The sequence below is a fragment of the Phoenix dactylifera genome, chromosome 4, assembly GCF_051530095.1.
Source record: "Phoenix dactylifera cultivar Ajwa chromosome 4, Ajwa_hap1_PhDact_Kaust_v1.1, whole genome shotgun sequence".
Classification (NCBI taxonomy): Eukaryota; Viridiplantae; Streptophyta; class Magnoliopsida; order Arecales; family Arecaceae; genus Phoenix; species Phoenix dactylifera.
In genome coordinates, this window is record NC_143193.1 from 22413406 (window position 1) to 22428231 (window position 14826).

The window sequence follows — 14826 nt, forward strand, 5'->3', positions numbered from 1 at the left end:
ACCAACATATTTATCAGTTCAGTCTTAGTGCATTCAATCTTATTCATGTGGTAGTTTACTATAAACTGACCAAAGAATCAGGAAGGGATTGAAGGATCAGATCAACTTGCAATTCCTTGTGCATGTTCATACCGAGCTTCTCAAGCTCCTCTAGGTCCTTGATCATAGTCAGACCGTGATCATGGACGGATTGCCCCTCGCGCATCTTTGCTTTGAAGAGCCTCTTGGACACTTCAAAACGAGCTGTGCAACTCTGCTCACCATAAAACTCTTGCAAGTGTGACAGTATGTACCTAGCAGTCTTCATACTTTCATGCTGGCATTGTAGTTCATTGGACATGGATGCCATGATATAGCACTTGACCCTAGTGTCATCGTCTGTCCACTTCTCATGCATCGTATGCTGATCAGCGGTCGGACGTGCTGGTAATGCGGGGATGTCATTGTTGAGCACATAGCCTATTTTTTCGCAGTTCAAAACAATTTTGAGGTTTCTTAGCCAGTCCTTGTAATTTGTACCGGTCAATCGGTTGGTCTCAAGAATACGGGTCAAAGGGTTTGAGGCTGACATTATGATCTGCAGAGAGTAAAGATTCTAGTTAGACTTTTGTACTTGATCTTTAATCTGTTCTAAGGACTTTTAGAACAAATGTACCTCCCACTATTTTCTCGAATTCCTCACACTCCCCTGGTAGAAAAACGGAAATCCTACACGACTAGGGTTTCTAGTAGGTACTGCGGTCTCACCAATCTACATGGCACCTCACCTAACAATTATTGGTGACACATAGATGGATGAGTGTACAACTCTTGTACAATGCTTCTCAAGCATGTTGCAGTGCTTCTTGGTCTCTAAGCCATGAAGACCTCACCTAACAGTTATTGGTCCCATTTCTTAGTTAAGTCAAACCCACCGTATAACCATAGGAATAAAGTCGTCATTGGGTCCTCACCTAACAGTTATTGGTGCCCAACCCCACCTTTACCCTACAACATCTCATGTCTATAGAGAGGTCCAGCCCCCCGATGCAACTTGACCACTGTATCCAGCCGAGACAAATCAACATCAGAAAGACCTTAGCAGCTCTACTACAGTGGAAGACCTATTGACTTAATATTGGTTAATCAGGTCTTAGTGTTTGCAACTTGAGCTCTTCATAAGAGGTAATCGAACAATTGGCCAGGTAAGCAGGTGGGAGGCTCCCCTTACTCAGAGAGTAAGGTCCTAATTAAGTAACCACCTTTCATGCTTTCGTAGACACCAATTAGATCAATTAATCTAATATGATTTGCTCATGTCGGTTCACTCTCGACTTGATTGAGGAGGTTTTAGTTTAGGTCTCATTGGGTTTGCTACATCACATGTAAACCTATCTACCCGACTCTTATTCACATCACATGCAAACGGCACATTGCAGGCAGTTATAATCGCAGCATCAAATAAAGCTAAACTTTAAATGGGTGATGATCATGGATTCTAATTAGGTCATATTACAAGCACATGCACGTCAATCGATCAATTGGTCTTCAACTCTTGAATTGGTTCCAAGCCTTCTTGATTCGATCCTTGGCCAACTCTTGATCCAATCACCATCAACCGCTTAGACCCCTGTTCATCTCATGCCTTGTCTTCAACTTGATCGTTGACGTACATCACATCATAGAAATACAACCAGATGTAAAATAAAAATAATAATAAATTACATCTTCTTTTAGGAGGCACGCAGGCCTCTCAAAACATCAAATAAGATGCATGCAAGCATCTGAAAAATTACATGACATTACAGATCACATCGCAGGTCATTACATTTGATACCAAAAGGGTTTGAATCCTATGATCATCACTATATGCATCAATTATAATTTTCAGATCTGAGAATTAATTGATTATGTTATGACATAGGATGCTGATCATGCTAATCATGATTCTAAACTTTGTAATCTCATTAACAATGCAATTAGAATCATCATCTTATCACATAAAAATCAGCATGCAAAAATTCAGCAACCCTGAAAAATCTGCATGCAGGAATTTTCAGCACGCATAATCCTTCAATTTTCAGATCTAAGATGCCTTTAGATAATTAATTCTTACCTTAATCTACGAAATCAGGCTCTGATACCACTGTTGGGAACCCGCCCATGCCGCAGAAAATTCAAAAAAAAAATCAGATGGCAGCGGAATCGACATAAGCGGGATCGACGTTCATCTCATGAACGTTGTTTCATGAACCATTCGTAGATGGATAAGGATTAAATATTTTTAAAAACATTAGAAGATCAGATCTTCACCTTGTGTGGGTAGATGATTACCGCAAACTGGAGTTCGTGGTTTTGGATGGAGGTTCGCTTGAAGCCGTTCAAGTGCCCGGCCTCTACGGGTATCCACACGAAGCAGGAACCGATCCAAGCTCTCTATTTCCCCGGGGTGCTAGCTCCCTTGCAGAGATAACTTTTGATGGCTGATTTCCTCCCTTTACTTCAACTCTTGAATGATAGAGGGAGGAGGAAGAAGATGAAGGGATCAAGGGAGAAGATCCAAAAGGCTAGATGCAGCCTTTCCTTTTCCTTGTGTTGAATCCCAAATGAAGGAGGAAGAAGAAGACTATCAAGGCCCTTTTCCTTCTTGCTTGCGGTTGATTCAAGAGGAGAGAAGGGTGGCCACGAATTGGAGAGGAGGAGGGCTTCTAATAAATTTGGTCAGCCCCCAAAAGCCTCCTTTAAATAACATGTGGAGCTCCTAACTTTTAGGAGCTCCCTTGAAATTATTCCAAGAGGGGCGCCGGCCCCTCTTGTTGCCGCACCAAGGAATCAAAAGAGGAGGGGCGTGAGCCCCTCCCTCTTATGTTGCCCTAATCCTCATCTAATGAGGATTGGGAGGCCCTAATGTGGTTTAGCCATAATTCAATTAGGATTTAACCAAATCATGAATCAATTGGGTTCAATCTATACTAGTCCTAATCCAATTAGAACTTGAATGAATCATGACTCAATTGAACTCTTCAATCCAAACACAATTAGGAGTCATGTTGATTCATTAGATTAATAATTAATTAGGACTTAAGGAACCCTAATCCAATTAGGACTTATTTAATTTTAGTCCTAATCCAATTAGGACTCTAATTGAATCCGAAGTCCTAATCCGATTAGAACTCTAGGAATCCTACTCCAAGTAGGAATACAAATTTGATTCAAAAACTCCTAATCTAATTAGGATTGTAGGAATCCTACTCCAAGTAGGAATCCTAGTCCTACTCCAAATAGGATTCCCAGTCCAAGTAGGAATCCCAGTTCAAGTAGGATTCTTGTTTTAAGTCTAATTAATTATTTGCCTCTATTCCTTCTTCAACTTATTATCAATCGAATTGATTACTTGTGATTTCTAATCACGATTCAACCATCGGATCGGTCAATGCCTCTAGTGTGTGTGACCCCATAGGTTCTATTCTGACTGGTAATGAGATATATTATGATCTCTATCACAATATCATTGAAAACTTCTTTCAATAAATTGGAACGATTCCAACTCTACTCATTAGGATTTATCGATCATTAAGATAATTCCTATGAGTCCCACCATCCACCAGTGACATCTAGCAGCATGTAGTGGCTACCCAGCAGAATAGAATGATGAACCTCTAGGTGCAGTTATCATGTGATACAGTCCTACTATCGTGGATCCCGACAGGACGGAGGTCATGGACAACTCGTCAAACCCCATCGTCTGTCATATGTGAAGATTTATTTGACTTAAGTTCGAGAGTGGAAAACTCTTTTTCCGCTGTGCATACTGCCCCGGCCGAGGTCTTACGAACTCAGTCTTATAAATCACATAGGATCTCTCCTTATCTATCAATGTCGATAGATTCCTTATAGGTGCATATCCTACTCCTACAGTGAACCTACTGCATCCAATCTACACTGCATGGACCCATATGGCTAGAGACCATGTATGTGTGCAGTCAAACTACAAAAACCTCACTGTGAGTAGCCGAAGCACCGCAGGTCAAAGGACCAGTCATACTATTGCAACATCAAGCAAGTCACTGACGAGTGGATAGACATCCAAGTGACTTCTTGTATTGGTCACGCTCAATACCCTTGTTCTCTAACAAGCACCTGCACTATTACTTCAGTGTCTCCACACCGTGGATTCGAGTCTCGTCCATCCATAGGAAAAGTAATGTGTGCACTGATCTCATCGGATCGATCACCGTCCTCATGATGATCCATCGATCAGGAGCGTTCAGAAATTAATCACTAATGATACATGGCTCAAATTCTCAACTCTTGAGAATATGCATCATCATCTTATTAATTCCTTGGACGATTCATAGACACAATAACAATATGAAAAAGATGCCTTTCATTTATTCAATAATAATAAAGTCAAGTACAAATTATGTCCTAGAATTAATAATGTGTCAGCCAAAATTGGCTTCTAGGGCATACATCTAACACTCGGGTAGGACAAACAACGGCGAAATGGCCTCGCCCGCCGCACTTGTAGCATTCAATAGGATTCTTCCCTTGCGGTGTGGATTGTGGCATAGGACCTTTACCCTTTTCATTAGCCCTTGGAGCACCCCTTTTCTAATATGTGCTTCTATTTACAGAGGTTTCAGATCTGAAAGCAGGGGCGTTACCTCGAGGAAATGGAACTCCTCGGTTGGTGCTGCGCTCGGAAAATCTTCGTGCAACCGGTGCTTGCGCAGGGCGTCTTTGTCGTAGCTGCGATTCAACTCGAATGGCGAGTTGGTATGCCTCCTCTAGGCTGAAGATTCGCATCGTCATTAGCTCCCTCTTGATGTCATCCCTCAGCCCGGATCGGTACCGAGTTAGGGACTATCGATCCGTCTCCGTGAGGTTGCTGCGGATCATCAACTCATGGAATCGGGCCGTATACTCCTCTACGGAAGAGCTCCCTTGATGAAGTTTTAGAAGTTCTTCGAAGAGTGTCTTCTCATAATCAAGGGGAAGAAACTTTTCCTTCAAACGAAGTTTCATCTCTGCCCAATCATTGATAGGGGCTGTCGGAGTCGATGAAGCTTCTCTTCAATGCTATGCCACCATATGCGTGCTTGGCCCTTGAGCTTCATCTTCATGAATCGCATCTTGGTTTCATTGGGCATGCTGAACCATTCGAAGTAGTCTTCGAGAGACATCAGCCAATTCTGAAAGTAGGTTGGGTCCATGCTTCTGCTGTAATCAGCAACTTCTACACGAACCCGCTTCATGACATCGTCGAGATCATTGCGCTCCCGCTGATTTTGATAAACATAGGGGTTCCTGAAATTGTTCCCCATACGAGGAATGTTTGGAGGGGGCATCCGCTGATCCCTAGGTGGCCTATGGGGTGATAGACCTCCGGGGCCGAATGCTTCAATGTCAGGGTCTTCTGGATTTTCAGGATGTGCAGGAATGCCATGATCATCTTCAAGATTATTTTGCTCGGGGAAGAGACGATCTCAAACAACTTCCATCTTTTGATTCAGAGCCGCCATATGCTGGATGAGCTCAGCCATCATCTCAGCACGTTGTCGTTCATTGTTGTATGGGCGACCACTTCTGGTACTCATGGCGACAAGGATTCGCTCTGATACCAATTGACGCAATCGGGGTGGGCTGCAGAATTTTTTCTCTTCTTTGAGGATGGCTGAATCTTTCTTTTTTTTTCTTTCCAAAGCAATGGCAATGGAGGCTAGGGTTCTTTATGGTGGAAGGAAGGAGGAAGAAGATGGGTTGCTGGATGGGTGAGATTGGGTTCGTGGGATTCAACCAAGTGACTAGAATTGGGCACCCAATTGAGTGGGCGGCTGAAATTGGTTTGCACCTAATGGGTTGACCGGCTTGGGTTATTTAGAGTCCTATTGGGATTAGGACTCAAGGGAAGACGTGGAAAGGGGTTGTGGCATGGGGAATACGGCTGGGGAGGTTGATGTGGCACACAAGGAGGCGCACCTAAGGGAACAAGGCATGAAACAAGGAAGAGAGAGAGTGGATAAGGATGAATTAGTTTTGGAAATCTCATCCAAACTAATTCAAACTTGGAAGGCATGAAGGAGAGGCGTCCCACCTCTTCCTTCAGCCTCTTGGCATCGCACCAAGCAAGGGACTTGCCCCTCCTCACGTTCACAAGAAAAAATTTCGAAATCCAAAACTAACTTCATTCATCATACCCTCCTTTATATAGAAGGAAAGGTTGGCAAAGGATAAGGATAAGGACTACACAGAATTTTAAATTGGACTCCTAATTACATGTGGACTCAATTCAAAATTTAAATTTTCTAATTGACCAATCAAAGGCCTTGACACCTAAGCCTAGACACCTAAGATCCATATCTATGGCGTGTGGATTGAAACCCATCAAAAGGAATTCAGTCGCATGCCATGAATATTTATCTAGGTGGAACTCTTTCTCGGGTACCAACATCAGCATGAAGTTCGGGAGACTCCTTAAATGTCATCTGATATCCAAATTTCATGTTCTTATAATTATTGGAAATCTACGGATGTCTACTTTCCAACAAAATTTGAATCAACTTAATCAGACTTCTGTAGCTTCCAAAATATTCAAAATACCACATGGTGTTCAATCTGTCATGGATTTCAACTGGATCTGAACTCTGAATTTCTTCCACATGTGAGAGGTCTTCATGGTTGAACTTCTCTTTATTTTGACATGTGACCACTTCTAATTAGCCATGGACCCATTCACGCCTTGGACTCAATCTAATTGACACTAAAGAGGCTAACCCATTGTGAATCAAATCACTTATTGCAGGAACTCAATCTAATTTCAGCTTGGACTCAACTGTTCTTGGACTCAAATTCTCTTCACCCCTCATCCAATGTCCCACGCCATTAGAATGAGGGTGCCGCTCCTGCATCAAAAGATAGAAGGATATACTGATTCAGACTTCATAACTGACCCTGATGATAGAAAGTCTACATCAGGATATGTATTCTTATGCAATGGAGGATCGGTAAATTGGAAGAGTTCCAAGCAACCGATTATTGCAGATTCTACCATGGAAGTAGAGTACATTGCTGCATCGGATGCTGTGAAGGAAGCGTTCTGGTACAAGAAGTTTGTCGAAGAGCTAGGAGTCATGTCATCAGTTGCCATAACTATTTTCTGCGACAACAACGGTGCCACAGCACTGGCTAAGGAGCTGAAGTCTCACCAGAAGTCCAAGCACATAGAGCGGCGATTGTATCTAATTCGCGAATACCTCGAAAAGAAGTATGCCGAGGTGCAGAGAGTAGACTCCACTGATAACATGGTGGATCCATTCACTAAGCAGTTGAGTTAGAAGAAATTAGAAGTCCATCTTGAAAAAATAGGACTTAAATGCATGTCTGATTGGCTTTAGTGCAAGTGGAAAATTATTAGAAGTATTCCCTAGAAGCCAACGTGGCTGACGCATATTTGTAATCTGGGGCACAAATTTATAATTTGACTCTTGTTAATAAATAAGATTGGATAATTTGTTTTTCATTCATGTTTTGTATGTGTCCATGAATCGTCCAAGAAATTAATAGATGATGACACATATTCTCAAAAGAGTTGAGAATTTGAGGCATGTATCATTTGGAATTAATTTCTAAATGCTCTTGATCGATGGATCCATCACGAGGGACGGTGATCGATCCGCTGAGATTAGTGCACAGCTCACTTAGTCAGATGGATGAGTCTCGAGTCCATGGTGTAGAGACACTGGAGTGATTATGCAAGTACTTGTTAGAGAACAAAGTACTAAGCATGACCAAAAAGATAGTAGTCACATAGATGTCTATCCACTCGTCAATGACTACTTATGCTGCAGTTGTATGACCGGTCCTTTGACCTGCGATGCCTCAGCTATTCATTATGAGGTTGCTGTAGTTTGACGAGCATGTGAACTTGGGCCCTAGCCATTCGGATCCTTGTAGTGCGGATTGGCTACAATATATTCATTTTGAAATAGGGTTACATCTAGATGGGATCTATCGATCTTGATAGATTAGGAGTGATCCTATGTGATTTATGAGACTGAGTTCGATAAATTTTTGGTCAGATATTTTGGAAAAAGAGTTTTCCATATCTTGAACTGGAAGTTGTATAAATTTGACATATGACAGATGATATAGGATTTGACGAGATATCCATAACCTCCATCACGTCGGGATCCATGATAGAGGGACTGTATCATATGCTAACTGTACCTAGAGGTTCAGACATTCTATTCTACTGAGTTGCCACCACATATTGCTAGGTGTCACTAGTAGATTGTCAGACTCGAAGGCATTCACTTGGTGATCAATGAACCCTGAGAGTAGAACTAAAATCGTTTCAGTCTACTGAAAGGAGTTTCAGTGATATTAAGATGGAGATCTCAATATGTATCACTACCAGTCAGAATAGAACCTACGGGGTCACACACATAGAGGATTTAATTAGTTAGACTATCATAATTGCGATTTGGAATCATAATAGAAATCAATCATCAATATGATTGGTGATTGAATTAACCCACTAACACTTACTTGATTTGGGTTCATGATTGGGTCAATTTGATTAAACCAAGGTTTGTACGGATTTTAAAGACCACATGTCGTCGTAGGATGAATATGACTTAAGTCATGTTCACACTATGCGGACTTTAAAGTCCACATGGCGTCGTAGGATGCATGCTCTCAAATCAATTAATTCTCCTAATAAGATTAGGAATCCTAATATGATTAGGAAATTAATCAATTGATTAAGTGGACACATGTCATGCATCTATGAGCACAAGGATTGGACACTTGGCATTAATCCAAGGGTGGGTTATAGTCCCATACTCCTAATAAGATTATGAAGGCCCTAAACCCAATCTATAAAAGGGTAGCAAGGGAGACATTATGAATCAATACTCTCCTCTTCCTCTCCACGGCTCCTCTTCTTTCTTCCTCCTTCTCCACAGCAGCAAGGGGTCTTCATCCTTCTCTTCTTCCATGGTAGCAAGGCAAGGAAGATCCACATGCAAGGTTCCTCCTTTCTCTTTCTCCATCGCGAGTAAGGTTGAAGAAGAAAGGTTCTTCATCAAGGAGGTAAGTTGCAGATTCTTATTCTAACTTATGATAGTCATGAGAGGTCTTTGCAAGGAGCTAGCACTCCGGTAAGACCCATTCTCAGATGATTAGATCCTTGTGTTGATACCTATAGAGGCCGGACAATTGTGCGGCTCAAACAGGAACCTAAAATAGATCATCAGGCTACAGTGTTGTATATCTGCAGAATTTTTGAAGATGAGATCTTCAAATCTGATAACTTCTGATTTTATTTCAGTTTTATAAATCTTAATCAACCCTCCTTAGATCCTAATCTTCCCTTCCTAATGAGTTCAAAGATCTTTTGGATTTGGATCCAGAATTTTTTTTGAATTCTATGATCCGAGGCACGTTCATATGATGAACGACGTTCCGTTCGAATTCCGTTGCGAACGTCGCATCGAACGGGGCGTAACTCAGCAGTAAGGAGAGCCTCCCACCTGCTTACTTGGCCAACTATTTGATTGACCTCCATGGATAAGCTAATTGCTAATATAACACTATAAAGTTCCTTCCTTCATGGTTAGATATTATTATGTCAATATCTACGCTAGCTTGTTGTGATGGCCATAAGGCTAGTATTAGGGATTGATATTGTAATATCTTGGTGTATATGATGCATATGGCATATTTTAATATGTTGCCTTATTGTGATTCGTATAAGGGCAGCATTATTTAAATAGTTTGTTGTGATTCCCACAAGGTTATATGTGTGCTAGAGGACAGGATAAAGTTGGGAATTGCATGGGATGCCATTGGAAAAAGTTTCCTACCTTTGAACTTATAAGGGCTTGTTGTGATTTCCACAAGGTCGTTTATAAGGAATTTGGATCTCAACCCTATTAAGAAAATTAGTATTTTCTCGTTCATCATACTTGAGGGTTATGATATTCGATAAAAATAGTGAAAGTAACAATTAGATAAAAGTCCTTGTCTGATTGAATACATGACATCATGATTGGTCTGCTTATAGTAGTGTTTTTTGTAATTGTAGATTAATTCTGCACAAATGGCATCTTCACTCTCACTTAGAGGTATCTTAGATACAAACAAATTGACTGGTCCCAACTATGTGGACTGGTTAAGGAATTTAAAGATTGTTCTCACACAAGAAAAACTTTCCTACATTCTTGAAACCCCTGACCTAGGGTTAGCAAGGAAAGATGCAACTGAGGAGGAATTGGCCACATATCGTATGTAGAAAAATGACAGTTTGACTGTCAAATGTATCATACTTGCTTCTATGAATAATGAATTGCAGAGGCAGCATGATTGCATGGATACTCACTCCATACTCCTTAACATGAAGGAGTTATATGGTGAGCAGAGCAGAACTGCTAGATATGAGATATCTAAGCAGTTGTTCCGTGCTTGAATGATCGAGGGGTTGTCTGTGCAAGACTACTGTTTAAAGGTTATAGACTTGATCACTCAATTGAGTCAACTTGGTTTTGCTATGGACAGTGAGCTCAATAAGGATTTGATCCTGCAATCACTATCCGACTCATTCTCGCGGTTTGTCATGAATTATCACATAAACAAACTGAATTCCACCCTGCCTGAGTTTCTAAATATGCTGAAAATAGCAGAGTCTCACATCAAGAAGGACAAGGGTCTGATCCTTCTTGTTGGTGAGATCTCAAAGAAGAAGTCGGGCAACAAGGGTTCAAAGAAAAAACTAAATACTAAGAGTCGCATCAAAAAGAAGAAGAAAAAAAAAATCTCTGGACCCGGTACCTATTTCCACTGCTGCAAGACGAGGCATTGGAAAAGGAACTGCAAGAGCCTTCTTGCAAGTGTGAAGCCTGATACAAGTGTTGCATCGAAAAGTATATTTTTATTACATGCCAATATGACATTAAGTTTTTCTGATTCTAATTCATGAGTATTGGATACCGGTTGTGGTTCTCACATATGCAAATCTTTGCATGGACTGCAGAAAATTAGAAGTCTGAAGAAAGATGACTTCGAGCTATATGGCGCTGGAGGAGAATCCATCCAGGCTGAAGTTGTTGGCACCTACATACTAGAGCTACCCTCCGAAAAGTTCTTGAAGCTAGAAGACTGTAATTGAAACAAAATGAATCTTTAGAAATAAGTTAGATGAAAATGGAGTAGTTACAAGAAATAAAGCTAGACTTGTAGCTAAGGGATACAATCAAGAAGAAGGGATAGATTTTGAAGAAACATTTGCTTCTGTAGCTAGATTAGAAGCTATTAGACTACTTGTAGCATTTGTATGCTTTATGGATTTCAAACTATATCAAATGGATGTAAAAAGTGCCTTCTTAAATGGTTATATAGAAGAAGAAGTGTATGTGGAGCAACCCCCTAGTTTTGAAAGTTATGAATTTTCTAATCATGTGTTTAGATTACACAAGGCACTATACGAATTAAAACAAGCACCAAGGGCTTGGTATAACTGATTAAGCAAATTTCTGTTAAGTAATGATTTTAGTAGAGGAAATATAGATAAAACACTTTTTCTTAAGAGAAAAGACAAAAATCTGCTAGTGGTACAAATATATGTAGATGATATCATATTCGGTGCCACTAATGATAGTTTTTGTAAAGAGTTTGCTGAATTAATGCAAGGAGAGTTCGAGATGTGTATGATGAAAGAATAAATGTTGAGAATTGTATCCTAAGAGTCAATCGTCAGTGTGCTGATGATTGAATTTTGTAAATGAATTGACAAATTAATAAAGTGTTATTTGGCATTGTTCATCATTTCATTGTACATCTTCAAATGAACTCTTATATGATGAAGTCCTTAGGACTTGTTTTATGATAAAGGAGGATTTATCTTCAAGTCCTTAAATCTGTTCGCGACTAAATGATTTGCTATTAATAGGACGATAGCATTGTCGAGATTAGGTCATTGTGGGACATATACATTGGTTGTCCTCTTAACCATGGAATGTGGAGACATTGATATGTCGCACAGGTGAAGTGTAGGAGTACATTTCGCTAAACGTGATCAATTCCGAAACACTCTATTATCGAGAGATGTTCCGAGTGGATATGAGTATAAGTATCCCTCAGACCTGTGATCACCACAGTGACTAGCAAGCAACTCACTATACTTTGGTACCGAACTAGCAGAATTTCTAATTTTGGGACGAAAGGTTACTGGGTGCAGTCAAGTACTTATGAAATTAGTGCGTGAGTCAAGATGGAATTGACCTCTCCTGGAAACAAGAGATAATGCTTTGTGTTCAATTTAGCAAAACCTTGGCCAGGGTAATCCTTATGAGGAGTCACAGGATTTCTAAAGTTGATCACATAGAGGATGTACTTATTACAGAGTTGACAGAACTCTGAAGTCATCCTGGCATTAGGAGTCAAAGGGATGAATTATACAGTAACCATAGTCTTGGGTTGCAGAATATTTGCTTCGCATATATTTAGCCTATCCGGACGTTGGGTACCATTGCTAGATGGTCATTTCGATTAGTATAAGAAGTTGTTCTTATGCTACCGGCTTAGGTTCGAACCTATGGGGTCACACATATAGAAGTTTCTAGATTGATCAAATGGCTGATTGATGATTAAGAATCATTCAAGGGTAATTTGGTCAATTCGATTGACAAATTATCCTAAATAAAAGTTGCATTAAAATAATTATTGAATTATTGGAGGATTAATTAGTAATTGGATTACTAATAAATTTAATTTGATTGAATTATTGGACTTTAATTAAGCCAAATTGAATTAGATTTAATTTGGGCTAAATTAGGGTTTGACCTAATTCGATCTGGTTCGACCCGAACCGATTGGGCATAACCTAATTGATCGAACTTGATCCAATTGGATTGGGCTTAACTCAAGTCAATTAAAAATCCTTATTTGATGAGAATTAAGAGTCCAAATAATCAGAATTTATTATGGAGAAGAATATCTAAAATTTAGGACCCTAGCTTTCTTTCTTAGAGAAGAAAGATACCTCATCCTTATCCCTAAAAGCAGTGGTATCTATCCTCTTTATTTTTGGCCAATTTTTAGCATGAGGAATGAGTAGGCATGGGGCTATTTTTTAGAAAAATATGGAGCCTCAAATCTTCCTAAAAAGATAGAAATCAAATCCCTAATTTGTAGGGACTGCATGACGCATCAAGGAGGGTGGCTTGCAGCTGAAGTTTGGGGTGTAATAAAGCCCTGATATTTAGGGATTCTTGGCATAAGATTAAAAGAGAATTTGTTTATCTCTTAGATGCCGATTCACCAAAATTTTTTGGAAATTTTATCAGCCAAATTCATTGGCCAAAAGAGGTGTGAGGCATGGGGGGTCTTTTGGCTATAAAAAGACCCCCACACCTAGGGTTTGAAAAAGATGGTCTTTAGAAAGGGTTCTAAATTCTGAAAAAATTCTAAGAGCCAACCACCTTCTCTCCTCCTTCTTCTCCTTCATCTCCATCCTTCATCCTCTCGAAGAAGAATCAAAAGTAGAGTGCTTCGAGGGAGAAAAGTTCAGCCACTGCAGCACCTCTGCACGAGCTAGCACTCCTGCAGTTGTGGATCTTTCTAGAGCTTCGCGTGGACTATCCGTAGAGGCTGGATGCATGTACGGCTATACAAGATGATCAAGGCATCATCAATGTTCTCAAAGCGAAAAGGTATGAGATCTGATCTCATTAAAAATTAAGATTAGAAATCAACTAGGTTGCTGAAATTCTATATAACTACATGTTAGACATAGAATTATGCCTACTTATTTAGGATAAATGTTTAAAGTCCTGGATCTATTTTTATTATAGAGATATGATCTCTAGAATGCATAGAAATTAAATAGTTTAATTCATGCTTCCACTGTAGAATTTTTAAAATATATATGCATGCGACCACCAGGGTTTCCAACAGTGATATCAGAGCCATAGGTTCAAAGTAGTTTAAATATTTATGCCTAAAATAAGTTTTCTAATCCTAGTAGTCAAGTAATCCGATTGGAATGATCACCAGGCCATCCGGTCATAGGAGAAAAAAGGGTTCATAACCCTCTTTTGCCATTCAATGTGATCTCTTATGGCGTGTAGGGGTGCCACTGTGATTCAATCCTTGAAGTTGAACCACAAAAAGAAAATTAAAAGTAGTTTTAATATTTGTAATTAAATCTAAAATCATAGATATATTTAGATCTGATTTAAAAGAGATTTTTGATTGATTTAATTTCTGTTTTAACATTGTTAATCAGATCTGAAAATTAGTTGCATGTGATGCATGAGATCTAGGTAAATTCATGTTGATGTATATATGATATAAGGAACATGAATAAATCTCAAATCATAAACTTGTTTAGATTAGATCTAAATAAAATTTATGATTTATTTATTTTTTGATATTGTCTGATAAATCAAATCTGAAAACAAATGCATATGATGTATGTTGTTTAAGTTAATTCATATTAGTTTGTATATGTGATATATGAACATAAATCATCTAAGATTTAAACATGAATTAAATCTGAATTTTAAATATGATTAATTAAAAATCTCAAATCTGAAAAATAAGTTTTAAAAACTAAAAATTTGTAATTAATATGTCATTAAGAATAATGCAATGATCTGAATTTTCATAAGCTTACACTTAATTGAGAATTAAGTGATATGAAAATCTAGATCTAGAATTGTAACTTAATTCAATGATATTGCATTATTCATGGGGCATTTGGGTTAGCTCAAATCAAATTCTTAAGATTAGGTTAGACCTAGGGTTAGAATCAAACATGGTCTAATTAGAGTTAATTGATCAAAT

At 39.2% G+C, this 14826-nt stretch overlaps 1 protein-coding gene across 1 annotated transcript; it reads left to right on the forward strand.

The window, feature by feature from the left end:
• Positions 1–10024: 10024 nt before the first annotated feature.
• Positions 10025–14289, forward strand: LOC149753730 (uncharacterized). Its single transcript, XM_089930376.1, has 3 exons — positions 10025–10240; positions 10541–10706; positions 14267–14289. Exons 1-3 carry the CDS (start codon positions 10085–10087, stop codon positions 14287–14289), a joined length of 345 nt encoding a protein of 114 aa, XP_089786502.1. The 5' UTR covers positions 10025–10084.
• Positions 14290–14826: the final 537 nt, after the last annotated feature.

Excerpts from the sequence above, each read along its gene's own strand:
- LOC149753730 (XM_089930376.1), top strand. The coding sequence starts at position 10,085 with ATGGCATCTTCACTCTCACTTAGAGGTATCTTAGATACAAACAAATTG. Across the intron at positions 10,241-10,540 it reads TAGGGTTAGCAAGGAAAGAT|GAGCTCAATAAGGATTTGAT; the intron begins GCAACTGAGGAG and ends GCTATGGACAGT. Across the intron at positions 10,707-14,266 it reads GGGTCTGATCCTTCTTGTTG|ATCTGAAAATTAGTTGCATG; the intron begins GTGAGATCTCAA and ends ATTGTTAATCAG.